Here is a 13,082-nt window from a genome sequence, read left to right as displayed (position 1 = left end):
CTGTGCTAGACCCTGCCAGACACTGTCACAGGGACGATGCTGTGGTGGAGCAGCAGGAAGGTCTGCATGGAGAGCTGAGGTGGGAATCATCCACTGGCCCTCCCCAGGCAGCACATTCCCAGTTCAGGTTTCACCTGGCAGCACAGCTGATGCTTTGGGGGTGTCCTGGTTGCCCATGGATGGGAGTGGGGAAAGCTGAGGATGGAGGGGATTGAGCAATGAGTAATCCCTGCCAAGGCTCTATGTCCAGCGTGGGAAGTGCAGTTCCATCCAGACCTGCCCTCTCTCCACACGCTCTTTCTGGCTCTCATTTCTTTGGCAGAAAATTCACATTCTTATCCCCTCTCTCCTCCCCTTGGCTGTGGCAGCTCCTTTCCATCACTTCCCCACTTTTCCTCCCGCCTGTGGGCTGGAAGAGCCCCTGGAGCCTTGGAGGAGATGCTGCTGTGAAAAGCACTGTCCCAAAGGAAGAGCTGGGAGCTCCAGGAGCTGCTGGTGCTGCTGCGAGAGGACACGGGCAAGGTAAATGTGGGCCCTTTGCTCCAGCTGGGGAGAGAGAAACTGCAACTGAAATTGGGGAGCAGCCACTGCTCCCTGGGAATGGAGGGGGCAGCTGGACTGAGCTTTCCCCATGAGATTTCCTGAAATAAGCACTAGTCCTGTTTTTGAGTTTGTGAGATTCCTGCTCTGGCATCCCCTCCAAAGGAGGATTTTTGTGGGGCTCTGGCTTTGCCCCCACTGTGGGCCAGCCTTTCCTTCCTTGTGGGGAGCCTGGTGCCTGTCCAGGCTGAGTGAGCTCTCCTGTCCCAAGGGATTCACAGGGATCACCAATCCCTGTCCCCTGCAGGGACACCCACGCTGCTGTTGTGCCTCTGGCTTGGAGGTGCTGGTCCCCATCTCAGCTGTTTCCAGGGACAAATCCACACCTGGGGTGAGAAACAGGACAGGTGCTTGGGGTTAACTCCTGGAGGATGAGCTTTGGCAGTGCCAGTGGTGGTGGCACGTCACAGAGCTCCTTGAGTGGCACCTGTGGTTGGGCAGATAAGCAGCAGCCTGTCTGGCCTTCTCCTTCCTGCCTTCTCCTTCCTGCCTTCCCTCTGCTGCTCCCTCTCGTGACTGGGATTCTTCCTCCTCCTCACTCCACGGTGGCCACATCCCCCAGGACTCCGCTCAGGCTGGGGATGTGGCCGTGGGCTCTGCTGGAGTGTGGAGCTTCACCTGCACGAAGGTAATTCCCTGCAGTGTGTTTCTCTGGGGGTTTATCCATCCATCCATCCATCCATCCATCCATCCATCCATCCATCCATCCATCCATAGCAGAGCTGCTCCCGCCCTGCTGGGAGCTCCTGGTGCAGCAGAGGAATGGGAGCTGTCCCTGGCGTGTGGGGATGCTCACATCTGTGATACCCAAGGAATTTCCTGCCTCAGGCCATCCCAGGGGAGCAGGATGGAAGTTATAAAAATCCCTGCATTGTGCCTCTTTAATTTGACAGAGGGCAAGGATAGATGGGATATTGGGAAGGAATTCCTTCCTAGGGTGGTGAGGCCCTGGCACAGGTGCCCAGAGAAGCTGTGGCTGCCCCTGGATCCCTGGAAGTGCCCAAAGCCAGGGTGGACATTGGGGCTTGGAGCAGCCTGGGCTAGTGGAAGGTGTCCCTGCCCATGGCAGGGGTGGAATGAGATGGTTTTTGAGGTATCTTCCAACCCAAATTAGTGTGGGATTCTATGATGTAGTTGAATTCCCTTTTCAGTGTCCTCTTACAGGGAACTCTGAACAACTCCTTTATATTTGTTTTCTTCTTTAATTTATGTAACTTTCTAAATTCTAATTTCTAAATTTCCGATTTCTAACCTTTAGAAACTGAAATTTCAAACCTGGCCAGAAGGAACCAGTCAGTCTCAGGGGCTGGAGGGGGGTGGCAGAGACTACACAGGAGCCCTGTTCCATTCCTGGGGGCCTCACTGCATCCCTTGAGACTTCCAGACATTTATTTTTCATTCTTGCCTTAAGCGTCTTTGGGGAGGATCTCTCCAGAGCCCGTACTCTGACCTCAATCCTATCTTCTCTCTGGGGCTGCTGTTGCTCTTTGGACCGTGCTGGGTGGTGCCAGTGCTGGGGCACTGCTGGCACAGGTGGCATGAGGAGGAGGTGGCACCAGCTGGAGGCAGCCAGGTCAGTGTGGAGTGAGGAACCAGGTCCCTGTGTGGGATCTCCCAGAACCTGCACACAACAAGGAGGGCTCCCCAAAGCTCTGGGAGAGCAGATGGGGTGTCCAGGGCGTGTCCATGGGCTGTTGTCCAGCCTGTGCCTGGGGTAAAGGGCTTCAGCACCTCTGGTCATGTGCGGTGGTTTGTGATTTAAAAGAGATAAATCATAGAATTGTGGAATTGTTTGGGTTGGGAAAGACCTTAAAGCTTATCTCCTTCCATGCAGGGACATTTTCCACCAGTGCAGGCTGCTCTAAACCCCATCCAACCTGGCCATGGACACTCCTAGGGACACAGCTCCTCTGGGCACCCTGTGCCAGGGCCTCCCCACCCTCACAGGGAAAAATTCCTTCCCAATATCAAATCTAAATCTCTTCTCCTGCTGCCTCCAAGGCCTTTGCTTGGAAGGTTGAAGCAAGATGATGTGGTTGGGGCATCTGCAGTCCCACTGGCTCTTTGGAGAGGTGACAGAGGGACAAATGTCTCCTGCAAAGACTCCCTGAGGTGCTCCCAGCAGTTTCTCTCCTAAAGGGGGTATCGCTGCTATGTGTTCCTTTCATGCAGGTGTGTTTTCCAGAGGACCTTTGGCTCGCCCCCTGTGCCAGGCCCCAGCCCTGGGATGCAGCCCGTGGCCCTGCAGAGCCTGTCTGAGCTGGAGAGGGCCAGTCTGCAGGAGCTGGCGCTGTTCCAGCTGCAGGAGAGGCTGCCTGTGGGGCACCTCAGTCTGGACAGAGGTACAGGGGGAGAGGAGGGACAGGAGGGGAGAGGACGGGAGAGGGGACCCCCCTCCTGCCAAGGGGAGCTGAGGCTGAGCCATTCATGCTGCTCACCCCTCACCACAGCCCGGGATGATGGTTATGGAAAGACATTTGTGACACATTTTGGTCCATGTTGTTTCTCATTCCTGCTTTATTCTGAGCCCCAAAGGCCTGATCAGCCTGGGTTTGCGTGTCCGCAGCAGTGTGAGAACATGACCCTCCAACCCCCAAACCCAAACCAGATGTGGCAGCACTGGGATTGTCTGAGTGCCCTTGGGGTGGGACGGGATTTGCTATTTGGATCCATGTCCAGCACTGAGTCCTGATGCTGGAAAGGGGCTTATGGGAAAGTGGATAATGCACTGGCACATTAAAGTGTGGATAAATTTAGGAGCTCCACAGGAACTGAGCACAGAGGCCCTGTCAGGGTTCCCAGGGCTGCCTGTGTCCCCCACCAGCAAACCCAGAGAGTTGTGGTTCCCAGATTCCTTCCCAAATTCATTTCTTATCCACTTGATGTGCCTCCTGTGCTCTGGGCCATATTTTGGCATTCCAGCAGGGCAGGGGATGCCACCAGCTCACCACGTCTGGAGCTGGGGGTACAGAGGGAGCCTGGGGGTCTCCAGCCCCTCCCTTCCATCCTGGCACGCTAGGGCAGGATGGAGGCCACAGGTCTCTGGAATCCTCTCCCAGGGACAGATCATCTCCCAGTGCCCAGCCTCACACTGAGCACCAACTGCTTGAGGTGACACCCAAGTCTGGTTTCCCATCTTAATATCCCAAAGATTTCATGCCATGAAGAGTCCAGCACAGTTCCCCTCTCCTTCCCAGAAGTCCCAGTTGCTCCAAGGCTGCAGCCCTGGAGGACTTTGACCACAAACATCCTGATTCCTTTTCTATTTTGTTTTATCTTGGACTGTTGTGATCCAGCTTGCAGTGACACCCTGCAGCAGCAGCTCCTCTAGGGACCAGTGCAGTGCCAAAAAAACCCCAAACCCCAGTATTTCCTTCCTGGTTGGTCAATGTGCTGCTGGATAATTTATGTTGGCTTCTATGCTCATGTTCCTCATTCCAGCTGTCAGAACTTTCCTCTAAGTCTTACAAAATAACCCAAACAAGTAGATATAAGCTGTTCCTGGGAAGAGAATTCCTCAGGAATGAAGAGTATGAGCCAGAATAGGGTGATGTGTCCTGGAAGGATTTAGGGTGAGCAGTGAGTGAATTCTCAGTTCCCTGCTGCTGGATGTGTGAGGTGGGAGTCCTCCAGAGCAGGATGGGATTTATGATGGTGTTTTGTACATCTTTTTATGTCTGTGCTCTGTAAAATATTCCCAAAAGCCTTTCTGGGCCTCACTGCTTGTGTAGAGCCACGGGGTCCCTCCACCCCTTCACCCACAGCCCATCTCCAGGGCTGTTCCCCAGGCACTGATGTCCATCTCCAGGGCTTTTCCCCAGGCACTGATGTCCATCTCCAGGGCTGTTCCCCGGGCAGTGATGTCCATCTCCAGGGTTGTTCCCCAGGCAGTGATGTCCATCTCCAGGGTTGTTCCCCAGGCACTGATGTCCATCTCCAGGGCTGTTCCCCAGGCACTGATGTCCATCTCCAGGGCTAGTCCCCGGGCAGTGATGTCCATCTCCAGGGTTGTTCCCCAGGCAGTGATGTCCATCTCCAGGGCTGTTCCTCAGGCAGTAATGTCCATCTCCAGGGCTAGTCCCTAGGCTGACCACTGTGTGTCCCAGGGGACTCCTGGATCCCCTCAGGGCCGTGGCTGTCACTGCAGGGTCTCCTGGCTGGAGGCTGCAGAGGGACAGAGAGCCTATGCTGAACCAGCCCCAAGTTGCTGGTGCTGAACCTTCCCCTTCTCTTCTCCTCCTAGATGGCTCCAAAGGCATTAAATCCATCCGGCAAAAGCTGGAGAGCTTCTCGAAGGAGAGGAAAGGTGAGCAGCCACACTTTTACTTGGGCTTTGGTCCCTGCTCTCAGGGGGACTGGGTGATTTTTGGTGGGGTGGAGTGAGAGGTGCCCAAATCCAGCAGGATGCTTCATCACAGGTTGTTCTGCTGTTCTTGGAATGGCACAAGCTTGATGGAGCCTGGAAGGCACAGAAAGATGTGTGGAATATGTGCAGTGTGAAATGCATTTTCAAGGTGAACACCTATAAATGTGTCTACCTGCACATTTTGCCCCAGTCTTGCTGCCTCCAGTTCTATCTTAGCATCCCTTGAAGGACCTCAGTGACAACCCTGGGGTACACAGAATCCTGGAGCAGAGCCAGGTGGGAATGAGCTTCCCCACACCAGTACAAAGCCCATTCAAGGAAACGACTGAAATTAATGCCTCATATTTTACTTAGAATGTTTAGTAGAATGTTTAAACATATCAATCATTGTACGACATGCTGGTAGCAACTTAACAACTGTTTGATCTCTGTTTAAAGCAGCCGTTTAAAGCAGCTTAACAATTGTTTGATCTCTGGTAAAAGCATTGTATGGTTTCAGTCCTAAAAGTTCTCAGAGAGGGAGTGATAACATAGAAGCTTCATCTGCAGCTGGAAACTTGTTCTGAATGCATAATAGTAAATCCTTTAACTCAGATTTTGAAACGTTACAGGAATTAGATTTGACCAGATCTTTAAGATGTTTATAAACAACATCTCTAGGCAAATTGGACATCTTGTGTCCTAATGTGTTCCCCGAGGCTTACCTGATGCTGAACAACAGGCAGGTCCTTGTCGGATCTTTGTTCTGATTGAGCCAGCGACGAGGGTAGAAATCCAACGTCTCTATTTTTGCAAGAGTTATGGTCCTGGGATTTGTGCTTCTCTCAGCAACACTTTACAAAAATGACCTCGGGGCTTTCCAACATGTCGGACAGTTTAGCCGGGTTATCTGTGTCCTCACACAGGGCACCAATTTGTTGGACAATACTCTTTTCTTGATCTAGAGATGGGGCAACTGAGAGGACGTTTAAAAACTTCTATTCCATTTTCAGTCTCATGAGAAGAGTGAGACAATACAGATGTTATAATTCACGCACAATCAGAAGCCAACTATTTCCTAATTACAAGACACTAGAAGCGTTTCTTGGCCTATCAGCTTTTTGCTATGCTATTCTGTAGATGCCTTAAAGTCAATCCTCTAAAACTACCCCTCATGGGTCCTAATAGAATGCATTTCTCATTGTTTTATTTCTCTAAAGTATCTAGTCTTATTTGTAAGGTCATATTTTGAAACCTTTTTCTAGCTCCATTTTTCTCTCAACAATATTTGTCTTATTCTTTGGTATTTCTAAGTCAGGATTTCTTGTCTCAAAGTTTGCATACAGATGTATACTGTGTGGGCCTTCTGTTAGGCCCTGAGAACTCTCTACAAATCGATTTCTCACAGTTAGAATTTGGAAAGGATCTTTTGGTGATTTATGAAGTTGTTGCTTCATAGATGCCATGGCATCTTCATGGGGCTGTAGCCAGTTAAAGGAAGGAAACTCCAGGAAAAACTGGGATGGGCTCCAACAAGCCCGCTGATGGAGAGCAGACCCCTGTGTCTCCTCCCTCTCCCCCCAGCACCCCATTTCCCATGCCATGTCCTCCCCCTTGGCTCTTTGGCACCCAGGGTCCCCCCACACCTTTCCTGCTCTCCAGTAGGAGCAGCTCCCTTTGGGTTTGCCCGGCTCCTTGGGAGTGTACCACGCACTCCAGGTGCTCCTGGGGGCAGGAAATGCGGGGTTCATTCCTGCAGCTCCCTCACTGCAATGCTTGTCCCTTCCTCCTGTGTCTCCCCCAGACTGCTCTCCCCACACCTTCGGGGTCCCGCTCCCCCAGGTCATCGCTAACGACCGCGCCTGCCGCCAGCTGCAGGAGGCTGTGGGCAAGAGCCGGCGGCTCTGCCTGGAGGTGGAGGCCACGGTGACAAGGTTCCGGGCTCAGAGGCAGAAGAGGTTGGGAATGGGCATCAGCTGTATCCGGGCACCTGACGGGGGCTTCCCAGAGGAGCCGCTTTCCCCAGCTCTTCTGGACAAGAGCTCCTGGAGCCAGCGGAGGGTATGGTCCCCAAAATGGGCTGTGCTGGTGCTGTGGGATGGGGGCGTCTGAATTCGGCAATAAATGGGATTTTCCAGGATCTTTTCTTACTGACAGAGCTGGTTGTGTCCTGGGCTGGGCCAGTCCCAGTCTGTCCTCAGGGAAATGGTGATGTCCTCAGTCCCCCCAGAGATGGACTGTGAGAAGTGGGAGGACCTTCACTTGCACAGCTCTTATGGAGCTGAGGTTACCAGGGCGACATTTAAGGGTCCAGAGGGCATGGGTAGATGGGATATTGGGAATTAGGAATTCTTCCCCATGAGGATGGGGAGGCCCTAGCACAGGGTGCCCAGAGAAGCTGTGGCTGCCCCTGGATCCCTGGAAGTGTCCAAGGCCAGGGTGGATATTGGGGCTTGGAGCAGCCTGGGATAGTGGAAGGTGTCCCTGCCCACGGCAGGGGTGGCACTGGATGCTGCTCTTTCCCAGAAACCCATGAGGTCACAGCAGTGATGGATCTGTGGGGTCATTCCTGCCACCTGCAAACGCCCTCTGCTCCATCACAGGGGGCCATGTCTGTGGATTCCATCACGGACCTGAGTGACAACGCATCCAAGCTGCTGGAGGCCCTGCAGCTCTCACACCCCCATGAGCTGGACCCTCGCAGGAGCCAGGGCAAGAAGAAGCCGCTGAGCCTGAACCCCATCACCCGGCAGGTGCCACGGATTGTGGACAGGTGCTGCACACACCTTGAGACACACGGTAAGGGCTGGAAAAACTCCCTGTGTGTGGCCACCAGCACATCCTGGCCTGGCCACCCCCAAGGTGGGAGGAGGCGCCGGGTTTAATGGGCACCGTGGGATTCACCCAAAGGTTGGACTCGGTGGTCTTGGAAGTCTTTTCCAACCTGAATGCTTCTGTGAGTCCTGGGGCAGGGCATCTTCCAAAAAACCTCCTGTGGAGAGTCCTCAGGGTTGTATGCAGCACCAGAGGGAAATGTCAGGAGGGAATGTCACTGTGTGTGTCAGTGACCAACTCCTGGTGCCTCAACCTCTGCTGCACATCCAGCCCTCACTCACAGTGACTGTAGGGATGGGATCTCCTCCCTTCACACAGACAACCCAAGGAAATCTTATGGCTCCACAGCCTTTCCTTTTCCTCACTGCCTGGAAAAGGGAAAGCCATGCATGAGAAGCCATACCATGGTGCTGAGGTGCTCCCAGGAGCAGCCAGGGTGGCAGGGAGCCATGGGAATGCACAGCACTAACCTCTCTGTCCCCCAGGGCTCCAAACTGTTGGCATCTTCCGTGTTGGGAGCTCCAAGAAAAGAGTCCAGCAGGTAAAGGGGGATATTCACTGCATCCTCTGGCTGTGCCTTGTCAGGGATAGATGCTCGTGTGGATGGGGATGGATAGAACTGACACTGGTGTGGAGAGGTCTGAAACAGACTGGAACTCACTGTGATTTTCATCCTTCCCATTTCTTCCATCTCCAAGCTGAGGGAAGAGTTTGACCGAGGGCTGGATGTTTTCTTGGATGAGCATCAAAGTGTTCATGATGTGGCTGCCCTGCTCAAAGAGTTTCTCCGGGATATGCCTGATTCCCTGATTCCCAGAGAGCTCTATGGAGCCTTCCTCAGCACAGCCAGTGAGTACCTGTGGAGCAGAGCCTGCACAGCCACAGGAGGGTTTGTGTCAGGGGCACCTCTCACTTGGTCAGGTTGCTCCAAGTCCTGTCCAACCTGACTTTGGACACTGCCAGGAATGGATCCTCCCTCACCACCCTTCTTTTCCAAAGCCTCTGGACAGCAATGGGATGGGTGTTGTGGTCCCTGGCACTGCCACACGCAGTTATTGTAATCAGTGGGTTTGGTGGGGGTTTTGTTTGATTTTTTTTGAACTGGACTATAAAAATCCCTCTGGTCCGGGACAGTCTTTGTCTGGGGGCTGTGCAGTATCCAACCTCACCACAGCCCTTGCTGGGTTCTCCATCCCATGGGATAAAGGGTGGGACAGCAGCCTGGCTCCCACCAGAGCTCACTCCCAAGCATGTGGAGGAGGGCTGGAAGTGCCTGGTGGGCCGGGACCCTCACTAACAGCTGCTCTCCCCAGCCCTGGAGGGGCCGGCCCAGCTGGACACCCTGCAGCTGCTGCTGTTCCTGCTGCCCCCGTGCCACAGTGACACCCTGCTCCGCCTCCTGCGCTTCCTGGCCCAGGTGGCCCGGCACGCTGAGAGCTCCTGGGACCCCGAGGGATGCAAGGTAAGGCTGCTCTAGAGGAGCTGCCCAGGGAAAGGGGCTCGGGCTGCTGTGGCTGGAGCTGAGCAGAGCTGCTGCAAGCCTGGGTGAAGGCTTTGGGAAAAACAAATCCTTCACGGAATCCCGGGATCATTGTGGTTGGAAAAGGTGGGAAGGTGAGGCAGGTGGGAATGGGATGAGTGTGTGCTCCAGCACCTCAAGCCCTTTGTGCTGGCCCTGCCACCAGCTCAGAGAGGACCAAACTACACCCAGACCAACATCTCACCCTCACCTCACCCTTGTGTTCCTGCCCTGGGGTGGGTGAGGATATCCTGGGATATCCCATGCCACTGCATCCACAGTCCACAGGTTCCTTTTGTGCTTCCTTGTAGATCCCTGGGAATAAAATGACAGTGTCAAACCTGGCTACAGTCTTTGGTCCCAACATCCTGCAGAAGGAGAAGCCTGGAGAGAAAGATGACGGTGCCCTGAACTTTGAGGACAGTGCTGCCATAATCCTGGTCCTCCAGAGGCTGATTGAGCACCACCACTCCCTGTTCATGGTATGTGGGGCTCCTCAGGGCAGCCCCTCCAGCCCCTCCTTCCCTCTGAACTCTTCCAAGAGCAGCAGGGTAACGATTTTGCTCCTGTTAGAGATGCACACCTCGGTCTGTGCCTCTCCTCTGGGAAGGCTCTGGCTCCATCCTCTCTCCACACTCCCACCAGGGCTCTTGCAGGCAGCAGTAGAATCCCCTCAGGTATATTGGAATGTGACATTTCAGGTCCCCAAAAAGCCTTATAGCAATTTTTGGGGTCTGCAGGGAGCCAAAGGACTGGGGATAGTGTGGGGAAAGCAGGGGCTGAGATCCTGCAGAGCCTGGAAGGTGTGTGGGGTGTGACACCAAGGTGCTGGGTCTGCGACCACGTCCTGGGGTCCTTCCTTTGCTGCCTCTGCTCAGCTGCCTGCCGAGAGGGGCCCCATGAGTGGCGTGGCCGTGTCTCCCCAGGTGTCTCCAGAGATGCAGTGTGATGTGCTGAGGAGGCTGTTCCAGACAGACCCCGATGTCATCGAGTACCTGCTGCGCAGGAAGTTCCCTGACGTGCCGTAAGTGCCCAAGGGGCTCCTTGGGGCACAGGGACAGGTGACAGCACACCCTGCTCATCTTCCTTCAGACTGCTCCTTCCTACAGTGCTCTGGTCATGAGCTCCCCAGCAAAAGCCCTTCACACTCCATCCTTCCCATCCCCTGGAGCTCCCTGCTGTTCCTGTTTGCTCCTCAGCCTGTGCCAGCTCTCTCCAGAGCTTTGGTATCCACAGGGCTCCTGTCCAGCCCCTCCCCTGCTCCTGCCTCTCAGTGTCACACGCTGATTCCTGCTCCACCACCAGCCTTCTCCAAACCTCCTCCATCCTTGGTGTCCACATTTCCCTGCAGTCTTTGCCTGCCCCGTGTGTCTGGGTGGGGCTGCCCATACATCCACATTTCGGGTGCAAGACGGGGCAGTCCCACTGAGGCTCAGAACTGGAACTCGTGCCCTTCCCTAAGGTTGAAGATGGCGGGGCTGAAAGGACCTTGTGTCCCATGAGCTGAGTCCACCATGGCACATATTGCAGGAGGGGCTTTGCTCCCTGGTGTTGGAAGTAGGGAATGGTTGAAAACAGGGGATCCTCCGAAGCAGGGGATGCTCAAGAGCCTTCAGTAGACCTGGTGACTCTTCAGTAAACATGAATTGTCCTGTGGGAAGGGTTTTCCTGGACCACAGGCTACTTCAATACCAGTTTGCATGGGGCTTGGAGCAACCTAGTCTAGTGGAAGGTATCCTTGCCCATGGACTAGATGCTCTTCAAAGTTCCTTCCAACCCAAACCTAGGATTCTGTGATCCATTCTACAGCTTCTTGTTTGTCTTCACATTCCTTTTGGGACTGTCTGGAGACGGCAATCTTTGGGATCACTGCTTGAGCCCATTTGGGAGTGCAGTAGGCAGTAGAGGCATTTGCAAACATCATCTCTCTCTTTTTTGCTTTCTTAGGAGCCCAGAGCATGAGGATCACAGGGAGGACCTCGCTCGGTCTGCACTGCCTGGCTGGACACACAGCCTGGAGCGAGGCTCGGTCTCCTCAGAGCTGTACAGCAACGTCTCCTTCCTAAACCTGGATGTTGGCATCTAGCAAGCCCTGGCCAGGCTCTCTGGACAAAACCAGGCAGCTTTTCCCAGCAAAACCCAGCCCCTGACTCACTATGGGGGCAGCCCCTGTGCCTGTGCCCTGGGGGCAGAGCTGTACTTGGGGGTCACCTGCCAGGCTGGCACCTCCCTGCGGGTCCAACCACTGCCACGTCCTCAGCACGGCCCTCCCCTGTCACCTCCTTCTCACAGGACCTTGGGGAATGGATTTCCATCCCTAGACCTGTGGGCACTCTTGGGAGGACAGGCTGAGGAAGCTGGGACTGCTCAGCCTGGAGAAGAGATGGCTCAGGGGGAGCTTATCCATGTATCCAAATGCTTTTGTAAGGGGCTGGAGGGACAGGACAAGGGGAATGGCTTCCCACTTCCAGAGAGCACAGCTAGATGGAATATTCAGAGATATTCTTCCCCGTGAGGGTGGTGAGGCCCTGGCACAGGCAGGGACACCTTCCACTGCGCCAGGCTGCTCCAAGCCCCATCCAGCCTGGCCTTCTGGCCTTGAACGTTTCCAGGGAATGGGGCAGGCACAGCAGGGCACTTTTGGGGATAAAACAGTACTTCTGCAAACAGTATTCCATATTCCACCACAGCCTGCACCCAGTCCTGGCCTGAAAGCATCCAAACCTGCTCAGGTGCCCCGCTCAGGGCTGGGCTCTTATTTTGCAGAGGTCCCTTCCCTGCAGATCAGAACAGTCGGGATGGGTGGGGAAGCATTTCCCGGAGGAGCCTGTGCTGTGAGATAGCTGGTGAGACCCCCTGGGAGCTGATAAGCTCCAAAGAGCAGCAGAGCTGTTGTGTCTGGAGGAGCAGATAAATTTGGGACACCATGAGGCTGTGGAACCAACATTGTGTCCAGCCACTGCTCTGGGTGGGATTGTACCTGCTGCAAGAGCAGCCTCCAGCCTTTCAAATTCCTTCCTGGGGTGGTAAAACACTGGCACAGGTTGTCCAGAGCAGCTGTGGCTGCCCCTGGGTCCCTGGAAGTGTCCAAGGCCAGGCTGGATATGGCTTGGAGCAGCCGGGGATAGTGAAAGGTGTCCCTGCCCACGGCAGGGGCTGGAATGGGATGGACTTTAAGGTCCCTTTTAACCCAAGCCATTCTGTGATTCCATGATTCTAGGATGGAACAGGGATGCTGACATAGGAGGCAGCTCTTTGCAGGAAAACTCCTGTTGGATTTCTCTTTCCCAGCACCATAATGGGCGCAGGGGGAGCTCACTGGGAAGCGCCAGCTTTCTCTCCTGCTACAGAACCATCAAAGTCACCGTAGGGAGTTTATCCCTGGCAGTGTTGATGGGATATTGCTGGAAACTCCGCTTGAGGGCAGCCTGGCCACAGGCTTCTGCGGCTGCACAGAGACTCTGCCTGCCGCGGGAGCAGCCCTGGAGCACACGGGGCTGGCTCGGAGCTGCTCTATTCCAGCCTCACGAAATAAACCCCCTCCCCAGTCAGCTGCAAATGTCATTCATGGAGCCTTGGCATTGCTCTGGGCCCGCTCTGGAGGGCCTGGCTGGCTTTTGTCACGCTCCAGGTTCTGTTTTCATGGGCTCTTTGCCCCTGCAAGCCTTGGGAGTCACCTCAGAAACAATAGGGAAGGTTCTGTCCTGATCTTTCCTGATCCCCAGTGCTGGCACAGGAGGGGTTACTGCTGTTGGGCATGATTGCTTGAGGGGGGGTGCTTGC

General features: G+C 54.6%; 1 protein-coding gene across 5 annotated transcripts; it reads left to right on the top strand.

The window, feature by feature from the left end:
- The first annotated feature begins 128 nt into the window (after positions 1–128).
- Positions 129–13,082, top strand: ARHGAP36 (Rho GTPase activating protein 36). Of its 5 annotated transcripts, XM_053955425.1 has the most exons (11): positions 446–522; positions 2,773–2,942; positions 4,844–4,906; positions 6,750–7,006; positions 7,549–7,744; positions 8,266–8,321; positions 8,479–8,629; positions 9,094–9,242; positions 9,611–9,781; positions 10,226–10,323; positions 11,247–13,082. In XM_053955425.1, exons 2-11 carry the CDS (start codon positions 2,828–2,830, stop codon positions 11,383–11,385), a joined length of 1,395 nt encoding a protein of 464 aa, XP_053811400.1. In that variant the 5' UTR covers positions 446–522; positions 2,773–2,827; the 3' UTR covers positions 11,386–13,082. The 5 variants fall into 5 exon arrangements, with proteins under 5 accessions (XP_053811398.1, XP_053811399.1, XP_053811400.1 ...); XM_053955423.1 differs by lacking the exon at positions 2,773–2,942 and having other exon boundaries at positions 129–522; XM_053955426.1 differs by lacking the exon at positions 4,844–4,906.

The sequence above is a fragment of the Vidua chalybeata genome, chromosome 14 (genome assembly GCF_026979565.1).
Source record: "Vidua chalybeata isolate OUT-0048 chromosome 14, bVidCha1 merged haplotype, whole genome shotgun sequence".
NCBI classification, from domain to species: Eukaryota; Metazoa; Chordata; class Aves; order Passeriformes; family Viduidae; genus Vidua; species Vidua chalybeata.
Note: the sequence above shows the minus strand (reverse complement) of the source record. Positions and strands in the feature narration are given on the sequence as shown.